General features: G+C 43.0%; 1 protein-coding gene across 1 annotated transcript; it reads right to left on the minus strand.

The window, feature by feature from the left end:
* Nucleotides 1-7064: 7064 nt before the first annotated feature.
* LOC137323854 (gamma-crystallin S-1-like) lies at nt 7065-8881 on the minus strand. The gene is made up of 3 exons (XM_067987862.1): nt 8873-8881; nt 8535-8777; nt 7065-7340 (listed from the first exon to the last, which is right to left on the minus strand). Exons 1-3 carry the CDS (start codon nt 8879-8881, stop codon nt 7065-7067), a joined length of 528 nt encoding a protein of 175 aa, XP_067843963.1.
* Nucleotides 8882-19455: the final 10574 nt, after the last annotated feature.

Genomic DNA, 19455 nt, shown 5'->3' on the forward strand with positions numbered 1-19455 from the left:
CAAAATCAGATTAACTGAACCACCAAAAACAGAAGAACCAAACAGCATCTCATATGCAGTTTGGAAGATCTTTCTGTGCATATTGTAAACAATTTTACAACACCAAGTTATAGTCCAACAATTTTATTTAAAATTCCACAAGCTTTCGGAGGCTTCCTCCTTCCTCAGGTGAACGGTGTGGAAATGACATTTTCGAATCCTTCGCATTTTAAAATCACAGAACAATGCCTGGTGATTACTGCCCGTTGCCAAGGCAATCACAGTGAGCAGACAGAAAGGTGTCACCTAAAATGCCACCAAATATACAAACCCCCCCAAAAAAAAGAGAGAGAGAGAGAAGAAAGACAGTCAATGACCCGTTATATTAAAAACAGATAACATTTGTTCGCTGGTGGGGTTACGTGTAGTGTGACATGAACCCAAGATCCCGGTTGAGGCCGTCCTCATGGGTGCGGAACTTGGCTATCAATTTCTGCTCGACGATTTTGCGTTGTCGTGTGTCTCGAAGGCCGCCTTGGAGTATGCTTACCCGAAGGTCGGTGGCTGAATGTCCATGACTGCTGAAGTGTTCCCCGACAGGGAGAGAACCCTCCTGTTTGACGATTGTTGCGCGGTGTCCGTTCATCCGTTGTCGCAGCGTCTTCATGGTCTCGCCAATGTACCATGCTCTGGGGCATCCTTTCCTGCAACGTATGAGGTAGACAACGTTGGCCGAGTCACAGGAGTATGAACCATGTACCTGGTGGGTGGTGTCCTCTCGTGTGATGGTGGTATCTGTGTCGATGATCTGGCATGTCTTGCAGAGGTTGCCGTGGCAGGGTTGTGTGGTGTCGTGGACGCTGTTCTCCTGAAAGCTAGGTAATTTGCTGCGAACGATGGTTTGTTTGAGATTGGGTGGCTGTTTAAAGGCGAATAGTGGAGCTGTGGGGATGGCCAAAGCGAGGTGTTCGTCATCATTGATGACATGTTGAAGGCTGCGGAGAACATGGCGTAGTTTCTCCGCTCCGGGGAAGTACTGGACGACGAAGGGTACTCTGTTGGTTGCGTCCCGTGTTAGTCTTCTGAGGAGGTCTACGCGATTTTTCGTTGTGGCCCGTCGGAACTGTCGATCGATGAGTCGAGCATCATATCCCGTTCTTACTAGGGCGTCTTTCAGCGTCTGTAGGTGTCCATCGCGTTCCTCCTCGTCTGAGCAGACCCTGTGTATTCGCAGGGCCTGTCCATAGGGGATGGCCTCTTTGACGTGGTTAGGGTGGAAGCTGGAAAAGTGGAGCATCGTGAGGTTGTCCGTGGGCTTGCGGTAGAGTGAGGTGCTGAGGTGCCCGTCTTTGATGGAGATTCGTGTGTCCAAGAAAGAAACTGATTCTGAGGAGTAGTCCATGGTGAGCTTGATGGTGGGATGGAACTTGTTGATGTTATCGTGTAGTCTCTTTAGTGATTCATCACCGTGGGTCCATAGAAAGAAAATGTCGTCGCTGTATCTGGTGTATAGTGTTGGTTGGAGGTCCTGTGCAGTGAAGAAGTCCTGCTCGAACTTGTGCATGAAAATGTTGGCGTATTGGGGTGCAAATTTGGTCCCCATGGCTGTTCCGTGTGTTTGGGTAAAGAACTGGTTATTGAAGGTGAAGACATTGTGATCCAGAGACAGAGGAATTCATCAGGAGAATGAGGCTCCGGGAATTCTACCACAAACCCCAAGATTTCAGCAGCGAACCCAATGAGACAACTACACACGATAACGCAAAATCGTCGAGCAGAAATTGATAGCCAAGTTCCGCACCCATGAGGACGGCCTCAACCGGGATCTTGGGTTCATGTCACACTACATGTAACCCCACCAGCGAACAAATGTTATCTGTTTTTAATATAACGGGTCATTGACTGTCTTCCTTCTCTCTCTCTCTCTTCTTTTTTGGGGGGGTTTGTATATTCGGTGGCATTTTAGGTGACACCTTTCTGTCTGCTCACTGTGATTGCCTTGGCAACGGGCAGTAATCACCAGGCATTGTTCTGTGATTTTCAAATGCGAAGGATTCGAAAATTTCATTTCCACACCGTTCACCTGAGGAAGGAGGAAGCCTCCGAAAGCTTGTGGAATTTAAAATAAAATTGTTGGACTATAACTTGGTGTTGTAAAATTGTTTACAATTGTCAACCCCAGTCCATCACCGGCATCTCCACATCATTTCTGTGCATAAATTGGGTGTTGTGCTTGCATCCACAGCAACAGTGACTGCACTTCAAAAGGAATTCATGGAATGTGAACTGCTTTGGTACGTCCTGAGGCTATGAAAAAGTGCTATATAAATGCAAGATTGTCCTTCCCTTCTTCCTTTACTGATCTTTTCATGGTGTTCTAGAAGATGAACCAGAGGGAAGATGAGGAGAATTTTTTGAACGCAGCGAGTTGGAATGCATTGTCTAAAAGGATGGTGGAAGCAGATTCAGTAGTAACTTTCAAAAGGGAATTGGATAAATACTTGAAAAGGAAACATTTGCAGGGCTCTGAGGAAAAAGCAGGGGAGTGGGAATAATTGGATAGCTCAATCAAGCAGGCTGCTTTGTCCTGGATGGTGTCGAGCTTCTTGAGTGCTGTTGGAGCTGCACTCATCCAGGCAAGTGGAGAGTATTCCATCACACTCCTGACTTGTGCCTTGTAGATGGCGGAAAGGCCTGCAGAATACCCAGCCTCCGACCTGCTCTTGTAGCAATAGTATTTATGTGGCTGGTCCAGTTAAGTTTCTGGTCAATGGTGACCCCCAGGATGTTGATGGCAGGAGAATTCGGTGATGGTAATGCCGTTGAATGTCAAAGGGAAGTGGTTAGACTCTCCTCTGTTGGAGATGGTCATTGCCTGGCACTTGTCTGGCATGAATGTAACTTGCCACTTATCAGCCCAAGCCTGGGTATTGTCCAGGTCTTGCTGCATGCGGGCATGGACTACTTCATTATCTGAGGGGTTTCGAATGGAACTGAACACTTTGCAATCATCAGCGAACATCCCCATTTTTGACCTTATGATGGAGGGAAGGTCAGTGATGAAGCAGCTGAAGATGGTTGGGCCTCGGACACTGCCCTGAGGAACTCCTGCAGCGATGTCCTGGGGCTGAGATGATTGGCCTCTAACGACCACTACCATCTTCCTTTGTGCTAGGTATGACTCCAGCCACTGGAGAGTTTCCCCTGATTTCCATTGATTTCAATTTTACTAGGGCTCCTTGATGCCACACTCGGTCAAATGCTGCCTTGAAGTCAATTTGCCTGCAATGATTCCTCCCTTGCTTGTCTTGTGTCAAATGGTGCTATACTAGGTAAATATAATAGTAAAGAAACAAAATTGAGAAAGAATCATAGAATCATAGAAAGGTTACAGCACGGAAGGAGGCCATTCGCCCCATCGAGTCCTCACCGGTTCTATGTAAGAGCAATCCAGTTAGTTCCATTCCCCTGCCTTATCCCCGTAGCCCTGCAAATTTTTCCCTTTCAAGTCTTTACCCAGTTCGCTTTTGAAGGCCATGATTGAATCTGCCTCCACCACTACCTCGGGCAGTGCATCCCAGATCCTAACCACTCACTGTGTAAAAAAGTTTTTCCTCATGTCACCTTTGGTTCTTTTGCCAATCAATGTCCTCTCGTTCTTGACCCTTCCACCAATGGGAACAGTTTCTCTCAATCTTCTCTGTCTAGACCCTTCATGATTTTGAATACCTCTATCAAATCTCCTTTCAACCTTCTCTGTTCCAAGGAGAACAATACTAGCTTCTCTATCCACGTAACTAAAGTCCCACATCTCTGGAATCATTCTGGTAAATATCTTCTGCACCCTTTCTAAGGCCTTCACACCCTTCCTTATGTGCGATGCCCAGAACTGGGCACAAAATTCCAGTTGTGGCCGAACCAGTGTTTTATAAAGGTTCATCACGACTTCCTTGCTTTTGTACTCTATGCCTCTATTTGTAAAGCCCAGGATCTCGTATGCTTTTTTAACTGCTTTCTCAATCTGCCCTGCCACCTTCAATGATTTGTGTACATATACCCCCAGGTCTCTCTATTCCTGTACCCCTTTTAGAATTGTGCCCTTTAGTTTATATTGTCTCTCCTCATTGTTCCTACCGTAATGTATCACCCCGCAATTTTCTGCGTTAAATTTCATCTGCCCATACCACCAGCCTGTCTATATCCTCTTGAAGTCTATCACCATCCTCCTCACTGTTCACTACCCTTCCAAGTGTTGTGTCATCCGCTAATTTTGAAATTGTGCCCTGTACTCCCAAGTTCAAGTCATTATTATATACGTTAATGGAGATGGAAACAAACAATGACAGACAATGGGCCAGAATTTGCTGTTAAAATAGTGGTAAGGCTTGCCTTTATTTATGTCAAAATGGTACAGCAATTTCGGGTGAGGGGCAGATGTGTGGTCAAATGTGGAAATCCAAAAGTTTCTGTTCAAGTTGCTTCATTCCGTTGATAGCTTCGTGAAAACAACATCTTGCTGTCTGCCTCACCATTGAAATGCACTGAATAGCGTGAAATTGCTATATTTGCACAGTAGATACAAACTAAACTCGCCACAGAAAATTAATTTGTCATTTCAGTCTAAGTACCATTTTAACGATATGATAATTGTTAAGTACTGCCAAGCAACCTCTCTGACAGTGAAAATTAACTATTACAAGTATAGAGTCTCATTCCTTCAGGTTTTAATTGTTGTTGGAGATTTTAAAAATGTAAAATTTAAAATGTTTACATTTTTTCTTTATTTTTCCTTGCTGTCTCTTTTTTTTCTCTCTCTCTCTTAGTCCAATATTTCTTTCCCTCTCTTTATTTCTCTTTCTATACCTGATTTGAAATTGAATTCACCCACTCTAATTTACATTTCCTTCTCAGTCTTTGTTAATTTCTCACTCCTTCAATCTGATTGGTTAACAAGATACACAGTTACTTGCCCTGTCCACTCAGGTCCCAGATGCCCAGTTTCCTTTGCTGTGAAGTTATCAGCTCGCACTTTCAGCAACTTCCCACCCAAAAAATTTGAAAACCTAAATGTGCAAGGTCAAGTCTCATTAACACTAGACGTCATTTAATGCCCTGCTACAGCAAAACCTGGGCCATGGAAGAAAAAAAAGGTGAATGGAAAAAAAAATGGAGATTTTGTTTAAACAACAAAAAAAAACATAATGACCAAAAATAACAGAGAGCCTAACAGCACTCATCGTTATTTCAGGGCAAATGGAAGAGCAACTTCCAGCCAGCGAGCATGAGCAGTCAAACGCGCAAATCTGAAAATTGCTCTATGGATCCCCTGCTCATCCGGAAGCTACGCAGGGAGAACAGCTCATCTGTGAAACAAGTGGACCAGCGCAAAGATGCTGCATTGCTCAGCTGCAAACAAACTAATCTACACAGAAAAAGGTACGCTGGGTTTTTTAGGTCTAAACTATGTTTTAAAATCGTTGTAAGTCTTAATGACAGCCAAACAACCTCTCTGGCACTGAAAATTAACTTTTAAAACTGTGGAGTCTCATTCCGTCCGATTTTAATTGTTGTTGGACAGGTAAAAAAATTTATATTTTTTAAACTTGTAACTTTTTCTTTCTGTCTCTTTTAACTCAGTCTTTTAATTCGATATTTCTTACCCTCTCTTTACTTTGTTTTCTCTAACTGATTTTACATTGAATTTACTGTTGGAGCATTCACTTCCTGTTTCTGTGTCTGCGCGGTTTGTCAAGGATGCTTCAATCTGATTAGTTGAGGGGACAGAGAAATCCTTTCCCCACTCACACTCACACAGCTCACAGATGCCTGGGAGAGGACGCTGCACTTTTTGCAGCTCCCCATTAGAGGAAGTTCCCGCACTCAGGTCCGTGGATTGTTTGAGAGTAAGTTTAAATCTAATGTTCAGGGCCAATAAATATTCAGAACTAGTACCATCAACTCAGAAAGTATCATGTTCAACAAAGCATTCAATAGCTCCGATCTCTACCTAGCCACATAATCCTTAAACCTATTTTGAAGCTGATTCTCGTTCAATTCTTTATTGAGGGTATTATTCAACACATAATGGATTATTTCACTGGAAGCCTACTTCACATATCAGCTACTCTGGTGGAAAATAAAGATTCCTTCTAATTTTAAGGCTTGTGTGTGGCTTGTTAATTTGATACTCCTTTTATTTTCTGCTTTGCATTCACAATTCAAGTGAAGGACAGTGCTTCAATCTACATTTTTAAGCCTCTCACTGTTAATAAAACCTGGATTGTGTTGCCACTGAATCGTCTCTTCTCCGATTAAAAGAAAAGGTTTGTTCTCTGAGCTCCCCACTGGAGGAAGTTCCCGCACTAAAGCCATTGGATCATTAGTAGGTAAGTTAAAATCTAATGAGCGGTGGGCCATTATTGCAGGAAGGAATGCAGAGAGCTGCTATCAGGGTGGATGGACGATCCAAGGTGGTGAAATTGAACCACTTTCCTAATAATTTAGAACAGGGAACTAAATAAATGAAGTCACATTATTTGGTGGAGGTTTACGACTATTAAAGAAAAAGAAAGACCTTGCATTCTTATAGTGCTTCATCATATCTGACAGACATCTCAAAGTGCATCACATTTAATTAATTAGTTTTGAAGAGCAATCTCCATTATTATGTATGCAAACATGGTAAATATTTTACACACAGCAAGGTCCCACAGGCACCAATGAGACGAATGATTAGATAATCTGTTTCTTTGATAATTTGATTGCGGAAGAAATGTCCATTTGGCGAGTTCCATGTCTTCTTCAAATAGTGCCATGGGATCTCTTATACCAAATGCTGTTGCATTACTGATTAAACCAGTATGTTTGTTCTACTTGCATATCAATTAAAGCCCCATTCATAGTTGTACCTTACGGTCAGCATTTGTTTCTAACTAGATAGTGGTTTATTAATGAGGTTAGTAATATAATGATTGGCATGACAATCCAGAAAAAGAAAGAAACTAATCAAAATAATCAAGTAAAAGGGATTTTATTTATGTTCATGAATCTATCCACTTGACTAAATCATATATTTCAGCAATGATCTAGAAGTCCCTCATGCGCCTGAAAGATCCGATAGTTGAGCTGTTGCCGCCCCAGTCACTGAATCTCCTGTATTCACCGGGTCTCATGAAATACTGACGGCCTCTGTAATGGGGTTGTTCATAGAAGGTCCAGTAACCGTCCATCACCTGGCAGGAGTGAATGTCACGGTAGCGGAAACGATCGTAGACAGATGGACAGTCATCCATGAATTCCATCATCTGTCCTCCAAAGTCAGGCCTCTCGTAAATCCTCATTTTGTAGGTGCCTCCCCTGTACTGTAATATAAAATGTGTAACATTAATGATGTAGTAGCAAAAATATGTGTGATATGCATTGAAGAGTGTTCCAAAGCTGCAGCATATTAGAACAAGAAACATGAAATATTGTACATAAGTCTATCAGCAAAGGTAGAAGTTAAAAAAGATTTGGGAAAAGATTATTGACCATTCACTGAAAATATCCAGTTGGTGTGAAGTCGTCAGTAATGATGCTGATCATTTACTAAGACAAATCTCGAGGCATTTGAATATATTGTAAGTCACAACATGTTATTCTAACCTTGTATAGATCATTAGTGAAATTACATCTGGATTGTTACTGGCAGTTCTGGGCACCCATCTGCCAAAAGGGCACTGATACACTCGAGAGATTTCAGGGAAGAGTGACAAGGATTTCATCGTGGCACTTATGTTTCTCAGTCATGAAGAAAGACTGACAAAACTGAACTTGTTTTCAGTGGTCAAAAGGAGATAGGAGACAAAATATGATCCTTTGAAGTGCTGGGAGGAGTGGAAAGTGTAGATGTTAGCAGGCTACTTCCTTTAGACTGTGAATATCTTATGTTGAGAAAAGAATTTGCCCCTCAAAAAATAAGTAGATGTGTCACAAAGATGGACAAGGAAATCAGTTAATTTATTGTTATTTGACTCATTCGAAAAATGTAAATATATGGTTAAGGCCAAAATTTACGTTTAAGAGGCTAAATCAGCTGTTGGAAGTGTCATGCCACAGAAAGAAACCATTCAAAGTTACTTAATGTAGTTTGTACGGTTCAATCAATATTCTGGAGCTTCATCAGATTATCTCGGGGATCAGGGGAAACTGCTGAACCTTTCACTTGGAGAGTAATTAGATTTGGTCAAGTCTCCAGCAGGATAAAGTGTCTGTGTGTTAGATCTACTTTTCTAAATCCTGCCATGGGGTAACTATTTGGCACTGTATTTCAATTTTTTTTTACTAACATTTGAAATAGTACACAGCAGAATAACATTTAAACTAAAATGTGGATTTGTCACTAATCACAGAAAAAGGGAGTGAGAATAATAATCTTTAAAAGAATATAAAATACTCTTACATAAATAATGAGAGGACCTGGAATAAATTACGTGAAACTATGGATGGGCCATAAAAAATATAAATCCTGTCAACAAATGATTTGAAACTGGTAATTAGCCTTATTTTCAACTTACATATGGGTATGTGCGACATGACCTGATGTTGTCATCGAATCCCATCCAGCGCTGGTAGTCAGGATATTCTCCCCTGCTCAGAACATACTGATATCCCATGTAATTGGGTTTCTCATACACCACCCACCAGTCACTCTCAACACGGATGGAGTTACAACGGCTGAAGTAAGAGGACAGGTCAGCACAGTCAGTACTGCACTCATGGTGCCGACCCTGGAAGTTCCTGTCCTCGTAAAAGATGATCTGTGGTGAAAAAAATGACATGAATGGATCGATAATTTCCTAAATTTGATGTATTTTATCAAACATTATTTGAAAAATATGAGAATTAACCTTACCTTTCCCATTTTGACCTTCACAGTTAGTCAAACAACCGCCTGGACATAGCACTGTTTCATACAGCTCGGTATTTATAAGCTGGACTGAAACGCTACTGTAGGGAATGCTTTTGTTATTCCAATGGTTTCAACAGTGTATATCAGCAAAAAAGCAAATTAAAAAAAACCTATAGGCACTGCAGGCAAAATCCCCTTATTCAGGTTTATAGATGGGGCACTGATTCTTTTCATTCTGCTTTGATGCGGTTTTAATTGTTCTATGAAAAAATTGAAAGGACTACAGTCCAAAGAGCTTCTATGCTGAGTCCGGTAAAGGTATTGTGACTTTGTAACATTTGCTCTTTTACTATGCTTCCAGGAATGAATCATTACTGTGTTCATGATTTCTTTTACCCAAACTTATATTCTCATTACATATTAATCTACATGTAACATTTACATAGTACTGTTTTCCTAAGAGGGTTCAACTAAAGCACTGAAAGTTTATTTCCCTGTGTGAGGCGGAGGTCTGATTGATTTTATTTGTCCTGGCAATGTAATCACCATTTTAAGAGAAGCTTTCGACATAATATTGCTAATCTTGTTAGGAAAAGCGTTATATAGGCATTTCCTGTGAACAAGGCTTTCTGTTCTCTGTTATTAAGCATCAACAGATTTTTGGTCACCTTGTGTAGAGAAGCCCCCTTAAGTAATGAGCATCCTGTGTCATTCCTATCTCATGTGCAGAAGATGGGTAAAGGGAGTTGGCCAGAGTTTAGTAAGAATACAGGATGCTTTGGGCAAATATAGTGTCTTTGGTAAATCGGAGACAACTAATCGTATGGGAGGCAATGATGTCACATGTTGTGTTTCATCTGGAATATAAGGGAGTGAAGCAGATGGCAGCTCCATGAGACAGAGAGGATGATCGATGAGAGGCCCCATGTTTGCACACGGACACGTAGAACACTTTGTGTTAATAAATGTATATAAGCGGAGAATTAATTCGTAATTGTTAGAAAGTTCTCGGAGCAAGACTGGACACACTCAAGTAATAACAAGGACCTTTGAGAGGTGCTCCTCGGAACTTTGTATGGTGATAAACTTTACCAGATTGTATTCGAACATCTTATTAGTATGTTTATTTGTACTCTTGTATTTTAACATCTTTGCAACTTATTATAACTTCTTAGCCAAGCTATTAAATTTTGGAACAAAACACCTCGGAGCCATTTTGATTAAAGACTGAACCATTAAAATAGCTCATTCACAACCATTATTTTACTCCAGTTTTGTGGTTGCACTATATATACTTCAGCAGGCAGGTGGGAGGGAACAGATTGAGTGACACCTTGACTGTGGCATTGAATGTTTGAGGATTAAAAGAATGGAAAGTCTAGCAACATTCGTGAGTATCTCTGGAAATAGAGTGGGAAAAAATCCTCCACAAACTTTTGTTAGTGAGGTTATGGTTTCAACCATATCAATTTAAACAACTTTATTTTGTTACGTTACTATTGTATTCACACTGACAACCTCAAACTGAATGTACGGACTGACTTCGTGAACACTGCATCAATGGAGAATGGATTCCATGAGTTGCAGTATATACGTGTAGCCCTTCCTAATCAGTGGGCATGAGTCAACTAGATGGAATTAAAGGATCTGAAAGTACCTTACAATATTAAATTTGGATAGGAGATCTTTGAAGCTGTGTTAATGAGTGTTCCTGTGTACGGTTAACTGAGTTCATAGGGGAGGATTTTCTCAGCATGATTCTAAGTTCATTCTCAATAAGTTGGATATGGAAGTGTGCTGGAGGACTGGAGGGTTGATAGTGTAACACCTCTGTTGAAAAGGGGTAAATGGATAAACCAAATAACTATAGACTAGTCAGCTCAACGTATTCTGTAGTGGGTAAAGTTCTAGAAGCCTTAATACAGGATAAAATTAATAATCGCTTAGAAAACGATGGGTTAATTGAAGAAAGCCAGCATGGATTTGTAAATGGTGAGGCACGCCTGATAAATGTAATAGTTCTTTGAGGAAATACCAGGGTGTATTGATAAGCTTAATGCAGTAGGTATACAGTATTGGATTTTCAAACGTTGTTTTACAACATGCCACATAGGCCGCGCCTGGGAGTCCCGAAGGTTGCATTGCCTGCCCGGTGCCAGGATTAAGGATATCTTCTCGAGGCTGGAAAAGCACCTGGAGAATGAGGGGGAGGATCCAGTTGCCATGGTCCACATAGGAATGACATAGGTAGAACTAGGAATGAGGTTCTACTGAGAGAGTTTGAGGAGCTAGGGTCCAAATTAATAAGCAGTACCTCAAAGGTAATAATCTCTGGATTACTACCTGAGCCACGTGCAAATTGGCATAGGGTCAAATAGATCAGAGAGTTAAAAGCGTGGCTCAAGGAGTGGGGTGGGAGGAAGGGGTTTTGATTCATCGGACACTGGCACCAGTACTGGGGAAAGAGGGAGCTTTTCCCTTGGGGTGGGATCCACTTAAACCGGGCTGGGACCAGTTTTCTGTTGAATGGAATAACCAGGGCTCTAGATAGGGCTTTAGGAGGAGGGGTCAGGTGAGGGGAAATTTAGAAATCGAAAGAGAAAAGACAAGGCACTAGGTCAGTGAGGCAATTTGTGTAAAGATAAGCAGAGTGTGACAGAGAGTTTAACGGAAATAATGCATCAACGAATAAGGTCAAAACAGGAAATAATGGTAAAACGTTAAAATTAAAGGCTCTTTATCTGAATGCATGAAGCATTTGTAACAAGATAGATGCATTCGTGGCACAAATAGAGATAAATGGGTTTGATCTAATAGCCATTACAGAGACATGCTTGCAAGATGACCAAGATTGGGAACTAAATATTTCAGGGTACTTGACATTTCGGAAAGACAGGCAGAATGGACAGGGTTAATTAGTAATCTCACAGTAAAGGATCCTCTGGGGAAAAGTGATCATAATATGATAGAATTTGAGAATGACATACTTAAGTCCGAAACTAGAGTCTTAAACTTAAATAAAGCCAATTACATAGGTATGAGGGGCGAGTTGGCTAAGGTAGATTGGGAAATTAGATTAAAAGATATGACAGTAGATAAGCAGTGGCAGACATTTCAAGAAATATTTCATAATTCTCAACAAATATACATTCCATTGAGAGCTAAAAACTCCATGGAAAAAGTGATCCATCCGTGGCTAACTAAAGAAGTTAAGGATAGTATTGGATCAAATGAAGAGGCTTATAATGTTGCAAAGAATAGTAATAAGCCTGAGGATTGGGATAGTTTTAGAAACCATCAAACAATGACTAAAAAATTGATTAAAAATAGGAGAAAATAGAATATGAGAGTAAACTAGCAAGCAATATAAAAACAGATTGTAAGATTTTCTACAAGTATGTAAAAAGGAAGAGAATAGCAAAAGTAAACACTGGTCCCTTAGAGGCTGAGACAGGAAAAATTATAATGGGGAATAAGGAAATGGCAGAGACATTAATCAAATATTTTGTATCTGTCTTCACAGTAGAAGACACAAAAAGCACATCAGAAATAATGGGGAACCAAGGGGCTAATGAGAGTGAGGAACTTAAAGCAATTAATATCAGTAGAGGAAAAACACTAGAGAAACTAATGGGACTAATCCAATGGACCTGATGCCTATATCCAAGGGTTCTAAAAGAGGTGGCTACAGAGATAGTGGATGCATTGGTTGTGATCTTCAAAAAATTCTATAGATTCGAGAACGGTCCCAGCGAATTGGAAGGTAGCAAATGTAACCCTGCTATTCAAGAAAGGACGGAGGGAGAAAACAGGGAATTACAGGCCAGTTAGCCTGACATCAGTAGTCGAGAAAATGCTGGAATCCATTATTAAGCAAGTGGTAACAGGGCACTTAGAAAATCATAATATGATTAGGCAAAGTCAGCATGATTTTATAAAAGGGAAATCATGCTTAACAAATTTATTAGAGTTCTTTGAGGATGTAACTAGCAGGGTAAATAAAGGGGAACCAGTGGGTCCAATATATTTGGATTTTCAAAAGGCACTCGATAAGGTGTCACACGAAAGGTTGTTGTGCAAGATAAGAGCTCATGGGGTTGGGGGTAATATATTAGCACGGATAGAGGATTTGTTAACAGACAGTAAACAGAGAGTGGGGATAAACAGGTCATTTTTAGGCTGGCAGGCTGTAACTAGTGGGGTGCCACAAGGATCAATGCTTGGGCCTCAGCTATTTACAATCTATATTAATGACTTAGATGAAGGGACCGAGTGTCATGTATCCAAGTTTGCTGACGATACAAAGGTAGGTGGGAAAGTAAGCTGTGAGGAGGATACAGAGTCTGCAAAGAGATATAGACAGGTTAAGTGAGTGGGCAAGAAGGTGGCAGATGGAGTATAATGCAGGGAAATGTGAGGTTATTCACTTTGATAGGAAGACTAGAAAAGTAGAATATTTTTTAAATGGTGAGAAACTATTAAACGTTGGTGTTCAGAGAGATCCGGATGTCCTCGTACAAGAAACACAGAAAGTCAGCATGCAGGTACTGCAAGCAATTAGGAGGCAAATGGCATGTTGGCCTTTATTGCAAGGGGATTGGTGTACAAGAGTAAGGAAGTCTTGAAACAATTGAACAAGGCTTTGGTGAGACCACACGCGGAGTGCTGTGCACAGTTTTGGACTCCTTATCTATGGAAGGATATACTTGCCTTAGAGGCGGTGCAACAAAGGTTCACTAGATTGATTCCTGGGATGAGTGGGTTGTCCTATAAGGAGAGATTGAGTAGAATGGACCTTTACTCTCTGGAGTTTAGAAGAATGAGAGGTGATCTTATTGAAACATATAAGATTCTGAGGGGGTTTGGCAGGGAAGGTGCTGAGAGGTTGTTTCCCCTGGCTGGAGAGTCTAGAACTAGGGGGCATGGTCTCAGAATAAGGGGTCGGCCATTTAGGACTGAGATGAGGAGGAGTTTCTTCACTCAGAGAGTTGCAAATCTTTGGAATTCTCTACCCCAGAGGGCTGTGGATGCTCAGTCGTTGAGTATATTCAAGGCTGAGATCGATAGATTTTTGGACGGTAAGGGAATCAAGGGATGTAGGGATCGGGCAGGAAAGTGGAGATGAGGTTGAAGCTCAGCCATGATCTTATTGAATGGTGGAACAGGCTCGAGGAGCCGTATGGCCTACTCCTGCTACTATTTCTCATGTTCAAGCTTGCTGAAAAAATGAAGACAAACAATATTAAAGAGAATGTGACAACATGGTTGGGAAGTTGGTTAAACAACAGAAAACATAGAGTAGGAATTAATGGTCAGACTGGAGGAGTGTAAACAGTGGTGTCCCCCAGGGCACTGTTGCGACCGTTGCTCTTTATATATGTATATAATACATATATTTTAGACTTTGGTATTGGGGCACAATATCAAAATTTGTCGACATAGGGAGCATGGTAAATATTGAGGTCTGTATCCAGCTTCAGGGCGATGTAGAGAAGTTAGTAGATTGGGCAGATGGATGTCAGATAAAATTTAATGCAAAGAAATGTGAGTTCATACATTTTGGAACAAAGAGCACGGAGAGGGCATATACGCTAAATGATAAAACATTAAAAGGCACAGAGGAGCAGAGAGACTTAGGGACTCAGATGTACAAATTATTAAAAATGGAAGGGCAAGTTTTTTAAAGCTGTTAAAAATAAAAACATATGGAATCTAAGTTTATAATAAGGAGCATAGAGTACAAATCAAAGAGGTAGTACTCAGTGTATACAAGTCATTGATTAGACTACAGTTAGAATGCTGCATCCAGTTTTGGGCAGGTTGCTTTAAGAAGCATTTCAAGGCCATGGAGAAGTTGCAAAGATTCACTAATATTATACTAGTGATGAGTAGCACCTAGAGAACTCACTTCATTAGAAAAAAGATATTTAGGAGGACCTCTGATTGTGCTGCTCAAAATGATGAGGAGTTTTGGTGAGGAAAATCAGTGGTCAGCAAGTTGTTAACAAGAGGGCGTAAATTTAAGATAATTACAACAGAACGAAGGGGAAGGCGAGTATATCCTTGCTCGGACTCATGATTTTGAAAACAAAAAATAGGGAGTGTGTTTATATAGCTGCAGGAAGATGGGAGGAAGCCAACAAAATCACATTCGTGGGGGGAGGATGAACAGCCAGAGATCGTGGTCCATATCGGTACCAATGACATAGGTAGAAAGAGTCCAGCAATGCCTCCTTCCTTGTTGGGCCAGAAATGCTACATCCTGGTGCCCATCCCCTGCCAAATTGGTTTAAACTTCCCCCCACCCCCACAGCAGTGGGTAAAACAAAGAAATATATCCAGGAGAAATAAGAACTTGTGTTTTATTAGTTCAAATCTGTCAGACTTCATGTGAAGTGGAGACTAAGGTAAAGAAACTAGTAAAGGAGAAGAAAATTAAAGTGGACGATCGGAAAGCAGGAATCTTGTTGTTTCAATTACAAGAGTTCGGGAGGTTGAGAGAGGAAGTTGAAACTCTAAAGGGTAGGTTGAAAGATGAGGAAGAAAAGAAGAACAAAAGGAAAGATGGAGGGACCGGAGGGGAGGACACGGACTGTGAGTTGAAGTTCGAATATGTCCAGAATGAGGTTAAGTAGCAAATATCAGAAATTGAAAATTGATTTAAGTGAAAAAGATCAATTTATATATGATGGAACAAATGAGGAGAAAGGGAGAGAGTTTCACGCTACAGAATGTGTTTTTTTGTTTTCAGCGTACTGTCTCTTTAAAAGCCTGTGTGAGTCTTTATTTTCCCTGTTGCTGGACACCTCTTAAATAAATACTAAATGCTTTAAAATGTGATGAACGAACTGAAATGCTGTCCTCCTGACAAGAATGTTTAAAATCAATAGTGATGTTACTAATGATTTCTGCTTGTTTTAACACATGGAGTTTAATTGTATTCGGAACTTTGTGCAAGTCATCACTGTTTTAAAAGCACAAACACTCTTTTTGGGAAAAAAAGATAAAATGCAGCTTCAAAGAATTACAAGTTACAATTGGAGGATGGTGTCTGGTTAATAATCAATTTGAACTTCTTCAAAGCATTTTGTTTTAATTGGACTGTAGGTTAATACTGCTATTTGTTTAAATAGTTTATATTAAAGATACATGGTCATGTTTTAAATCAATTCAAACATTTACAAAGCAATGTTTTATAGTCTGAGACCTGCTTTTGTGATTGACTCCTCTCCCACCCTCTAAAGTTTTGACGAGTAAGAAGTGATTAACCCTTCCTTCTGAATTGCTGAAGTTAATTATTTGGACTGCACTAGTTTTTTTAAGAAGTTGGTCTGACACCTTTTGAGCTTCCAGCATTTCAATCTGATGAGTCACAGCTTTCTGAGTAGAAAGAGCAGTCACTGTACAAGCAGTTTCATTGTCCCTTAATAAAAACAATAATGTTGTAGTTCCTACAGCCCTGTGCTGCAAACTCATTCAGATATTCCATGATATTATTATAGAATGGCAAGGCAGATCAGCTAGCCAGAAAGTTCGAGATTGACCTTGAAGTGTGGGAACCTGAGGTAATCGGAGCGTCTGAGGTAAGGAGTGGATTTGTTCAGAGTCGGGAGCTGAGCATCGGAGCGCCGGACTGAATACTGGTGAGGAAGAGGGTTCCTCTGCGGAGTGCAGCCCTGAGCCAAGACCATAGCATCAAAGGTGGCTCAGCTCTACGGGGGGAGGAGAAAGGTCACGAGAGCAATAGTGATAGAGGATTCCCTAGTTAGGGGAGCAGACAGGCGTTTCTGCGGCCACAGACATGGGGCCCGATTTTACCAGGGGTGCGGGTTCTGGGCGGGTGGGCCAGCTGGCGCGTTGAAAACGCGCCCGGTGAAATTAATGGGTTTCCCGCGCGATCGTAGCAGGCAACACACTAATTGGATCCACTTACCTGCTCCTCCGAATTCCCCGATGCTGATCTGCGCGTCGGGCGGGCTGCGCATGCGCAGTAAGATCTGTCAGCTGGAGGCGCTCTATTTAAAGGGGCAGTCCTCCACTGACAGATGCTGCCACAAACAGCAAAAATTACAGCATGGAGCAGCCCAGGGGGAAGGCTGCTCCCAGTTTAATGATGCCTCACCCCAGGTATCATTAGATGGGGTGAGGACGAGGGGGAGGACAGAGATCTTCCACCCGGCGGGCGGGAGGAAGCGGCCTGCCTCTGCCACCAAGAAGGCCTGGCTCGAGGTGGCAGAGGGGGTCACCAGCGCCACCAACATATCGCCCACCTACATACAGTGCAGGAGGCGCTTCAATGACCTCAGTAGGTCAGCCACAGTGAGAACACTTACTCATTCCCCTACACTCCGTCTGCCACAACACTGCCCCCACCCTTCAGCACTGCCAACACTACTCTGTCACATCACCCCTCATACCCACTCAAACCTCATCCTCATCTTACCTGCACCTACTCACCTCGCGAGTACTCACCCCGCCACTACCACGCAACACAATCCTCATACAATCTCATGGATCAAGCCCATACTCACCCTCTCGTGCATCTCTCTCACGGTCAGCCTCACTCAACCTGCCACCACCTGTGCTGCAGCCACAGGGCATGCATCACATATGTGCAGTAGGCAGCGTAAGGCAAACGTGTCGTGAGCATGAAGGGGATGCACAAGGATGTTTGAGCGTTTGTCATGGTTCTTACATCTATTGAATTAAAGAACAACTCACATCACACATTATATTGGCACCACTACTGCCATGTCTTCGCGAATCCTGTCCGGTTTGTGCAATAATGCCCGCTCCTGGGTATCCCTATGAGGACCCACCACTGATGCCACCCAGTGTGTCACTGCAGAGTGGGTGTAGGTGTATTTGCAGGGCTCTTCTGCGCAGATGACTGAGAGACATCGGGGATGTCCCCGGCTGCAGCCTGGAAGACTGTGGAGCAGAAGTTCGGGAGGGCAGTGGTGACTTTGACAGCGACAGGTAGGAAGATGGTGCACGGGCCAGCCAGGAGCAGCTCGGCATGAAAGAGGCTGCAGATGTCCACGGCTACATGTCGACTGACTCTGAGCCTCCGTGTGCACTGTTGCTCAGAGAGGTCCAGGAGGCTGAGCCTCGGTCTGTGGACCCTGTGGCGAGGGTAGTGCCCTCTGCGACGCATCTCTCTCTGCGGTAGCCCTCCCTCCTGCTGTACAGGTGGATGTGTCACAGCACTCTGTTGTGGATCTCCACGTGTCAGAGGTGGACGGCGTGGATGGCGTGGATGGCGAGGCTGGTGATGCTGTTCGTCCTCCGAGGAGGTCATGACTGTAGCTACGGCGGCCCCCATCCGCAAGATGTACATCTGAGAGTGTCCGCAAGGTAGGTACATGTCTCCGGACCCCGGGGTAAGTGTGCAGGTTGGTGACTTCGACCATCAGGAGGAGGGTGGTGGAGGCCAAACTTTGTCCCAGGTGACAGAGCGGCCTCCTGCAATGGCTGAGGGTCTCTCCCACCCCCTGACCTGTCAAATGGACCTTTGCAGCTGCCACAGGCTGACGGCTGCAACACGTCCATTTCAACTGGGACTGTTTCCCCCAGTGTGTGAAACAGTCCCATGTTTATCCAAAATCACACACAGTCCCTTATTCAGGTCAGTTAATGACCTGAACAACCAAAGTAAATACTCTCAAGTGGCATCCCGCTGGCTTTAATTGCCTGCGGGATTCCCACCAGCGGGGGCTGCGCACGCACCCCCGCACGTCAGCGCGGAACCCGGAAGTGGGCGGGATCGAGGCGCGATCCGGTCCCGCTCCACCATTTCGGGATTTTTGAGGCCCCCCCGCCGAGAACGCACCCGAGAGCGGGTGCTAAAATCGGCCCCATGATTCCAGGATGGTATGTTGCCTCCCTGGTGCCAGGGTCGAGGATATCATTGAGCGGCTGCAGAACATTCGTAGGGGGAGGATGAACAGCCAGAGATCGTGGTCCATATCGGTACCAATGACATAGGTAGAAAGAGTCCAGCAATGCCTCCTTCCTTGTTGGGCCAGAAATGCTACATCCTGGTGCCCATCCCCTGCCAAATTGGTTTAAACCCTCCCCCCCCCCCCTCCCCCCAACAGCACTAGCAAACCTCCCTGCAGGCAGAGTTTAAGGAATTAGGAAAGAGATTAACAAGCAAGACCTCAAAGGTAGTAATCTCCGGATTACTCCCGTTGCCACGCACTAGTGAGTATAGAAATAGAAAGATAGAGCAGAAGAATTTGTGGCTGGAGAGATGGTGCAGGAGGGAGGGCTTCAGATTCCCGTGGCATTAGGACCAATTCTGGGGGAGGTGGGACGTGTAAAGGCCGGACGGATTGCACCTCAAGGAGCTAGGACCAATGTCATCGCAGAGAGGTTCGCTAGTGCTGTGGCGGGGGGGGAGGGTTTAAACCAATTTGGCAGGGGATGGGCACCAGGATGTAGCATTTCTGGCCCAACAAGGAAGGAGGCATTGCTGGACTTGGATCTAGGGAATGAGACGGGCCAAGTGGAGCAAGTTTCAGTGGGGGAGCATTTAGGGAGCAGCGATCATAGTATCATAAGGTTTACAATAGCTATGGAAA

Source organism: Heptranchias perlo, chromosome 7 (genome assembly GCF_035084215.1).
Source record: "Heptranchias perlo isolate sHepPer1 chromosome 7, sHepPer1.hap1, whole genome shotgun sequence".
Taxonomy (NCBI): Eukaryota; Metazoa; Chordata; class Chondrichthyes; order Hexanchiformes; family Hexanchidae; genus Heptranchias; species Heptranchias perlo.

Bases quoted from the DNA above. Each gene is read 5' to 3' on its own strand.
- LOC137323854 (XM_067987862.1), bottom strand. The intron at 7,341-8,534 runs GTAAGTTGAAAA...TTTATATTACAG, and splicing joins CATGTCGCACATACCCATAT to TACAGGGGAGGCACCTACAA.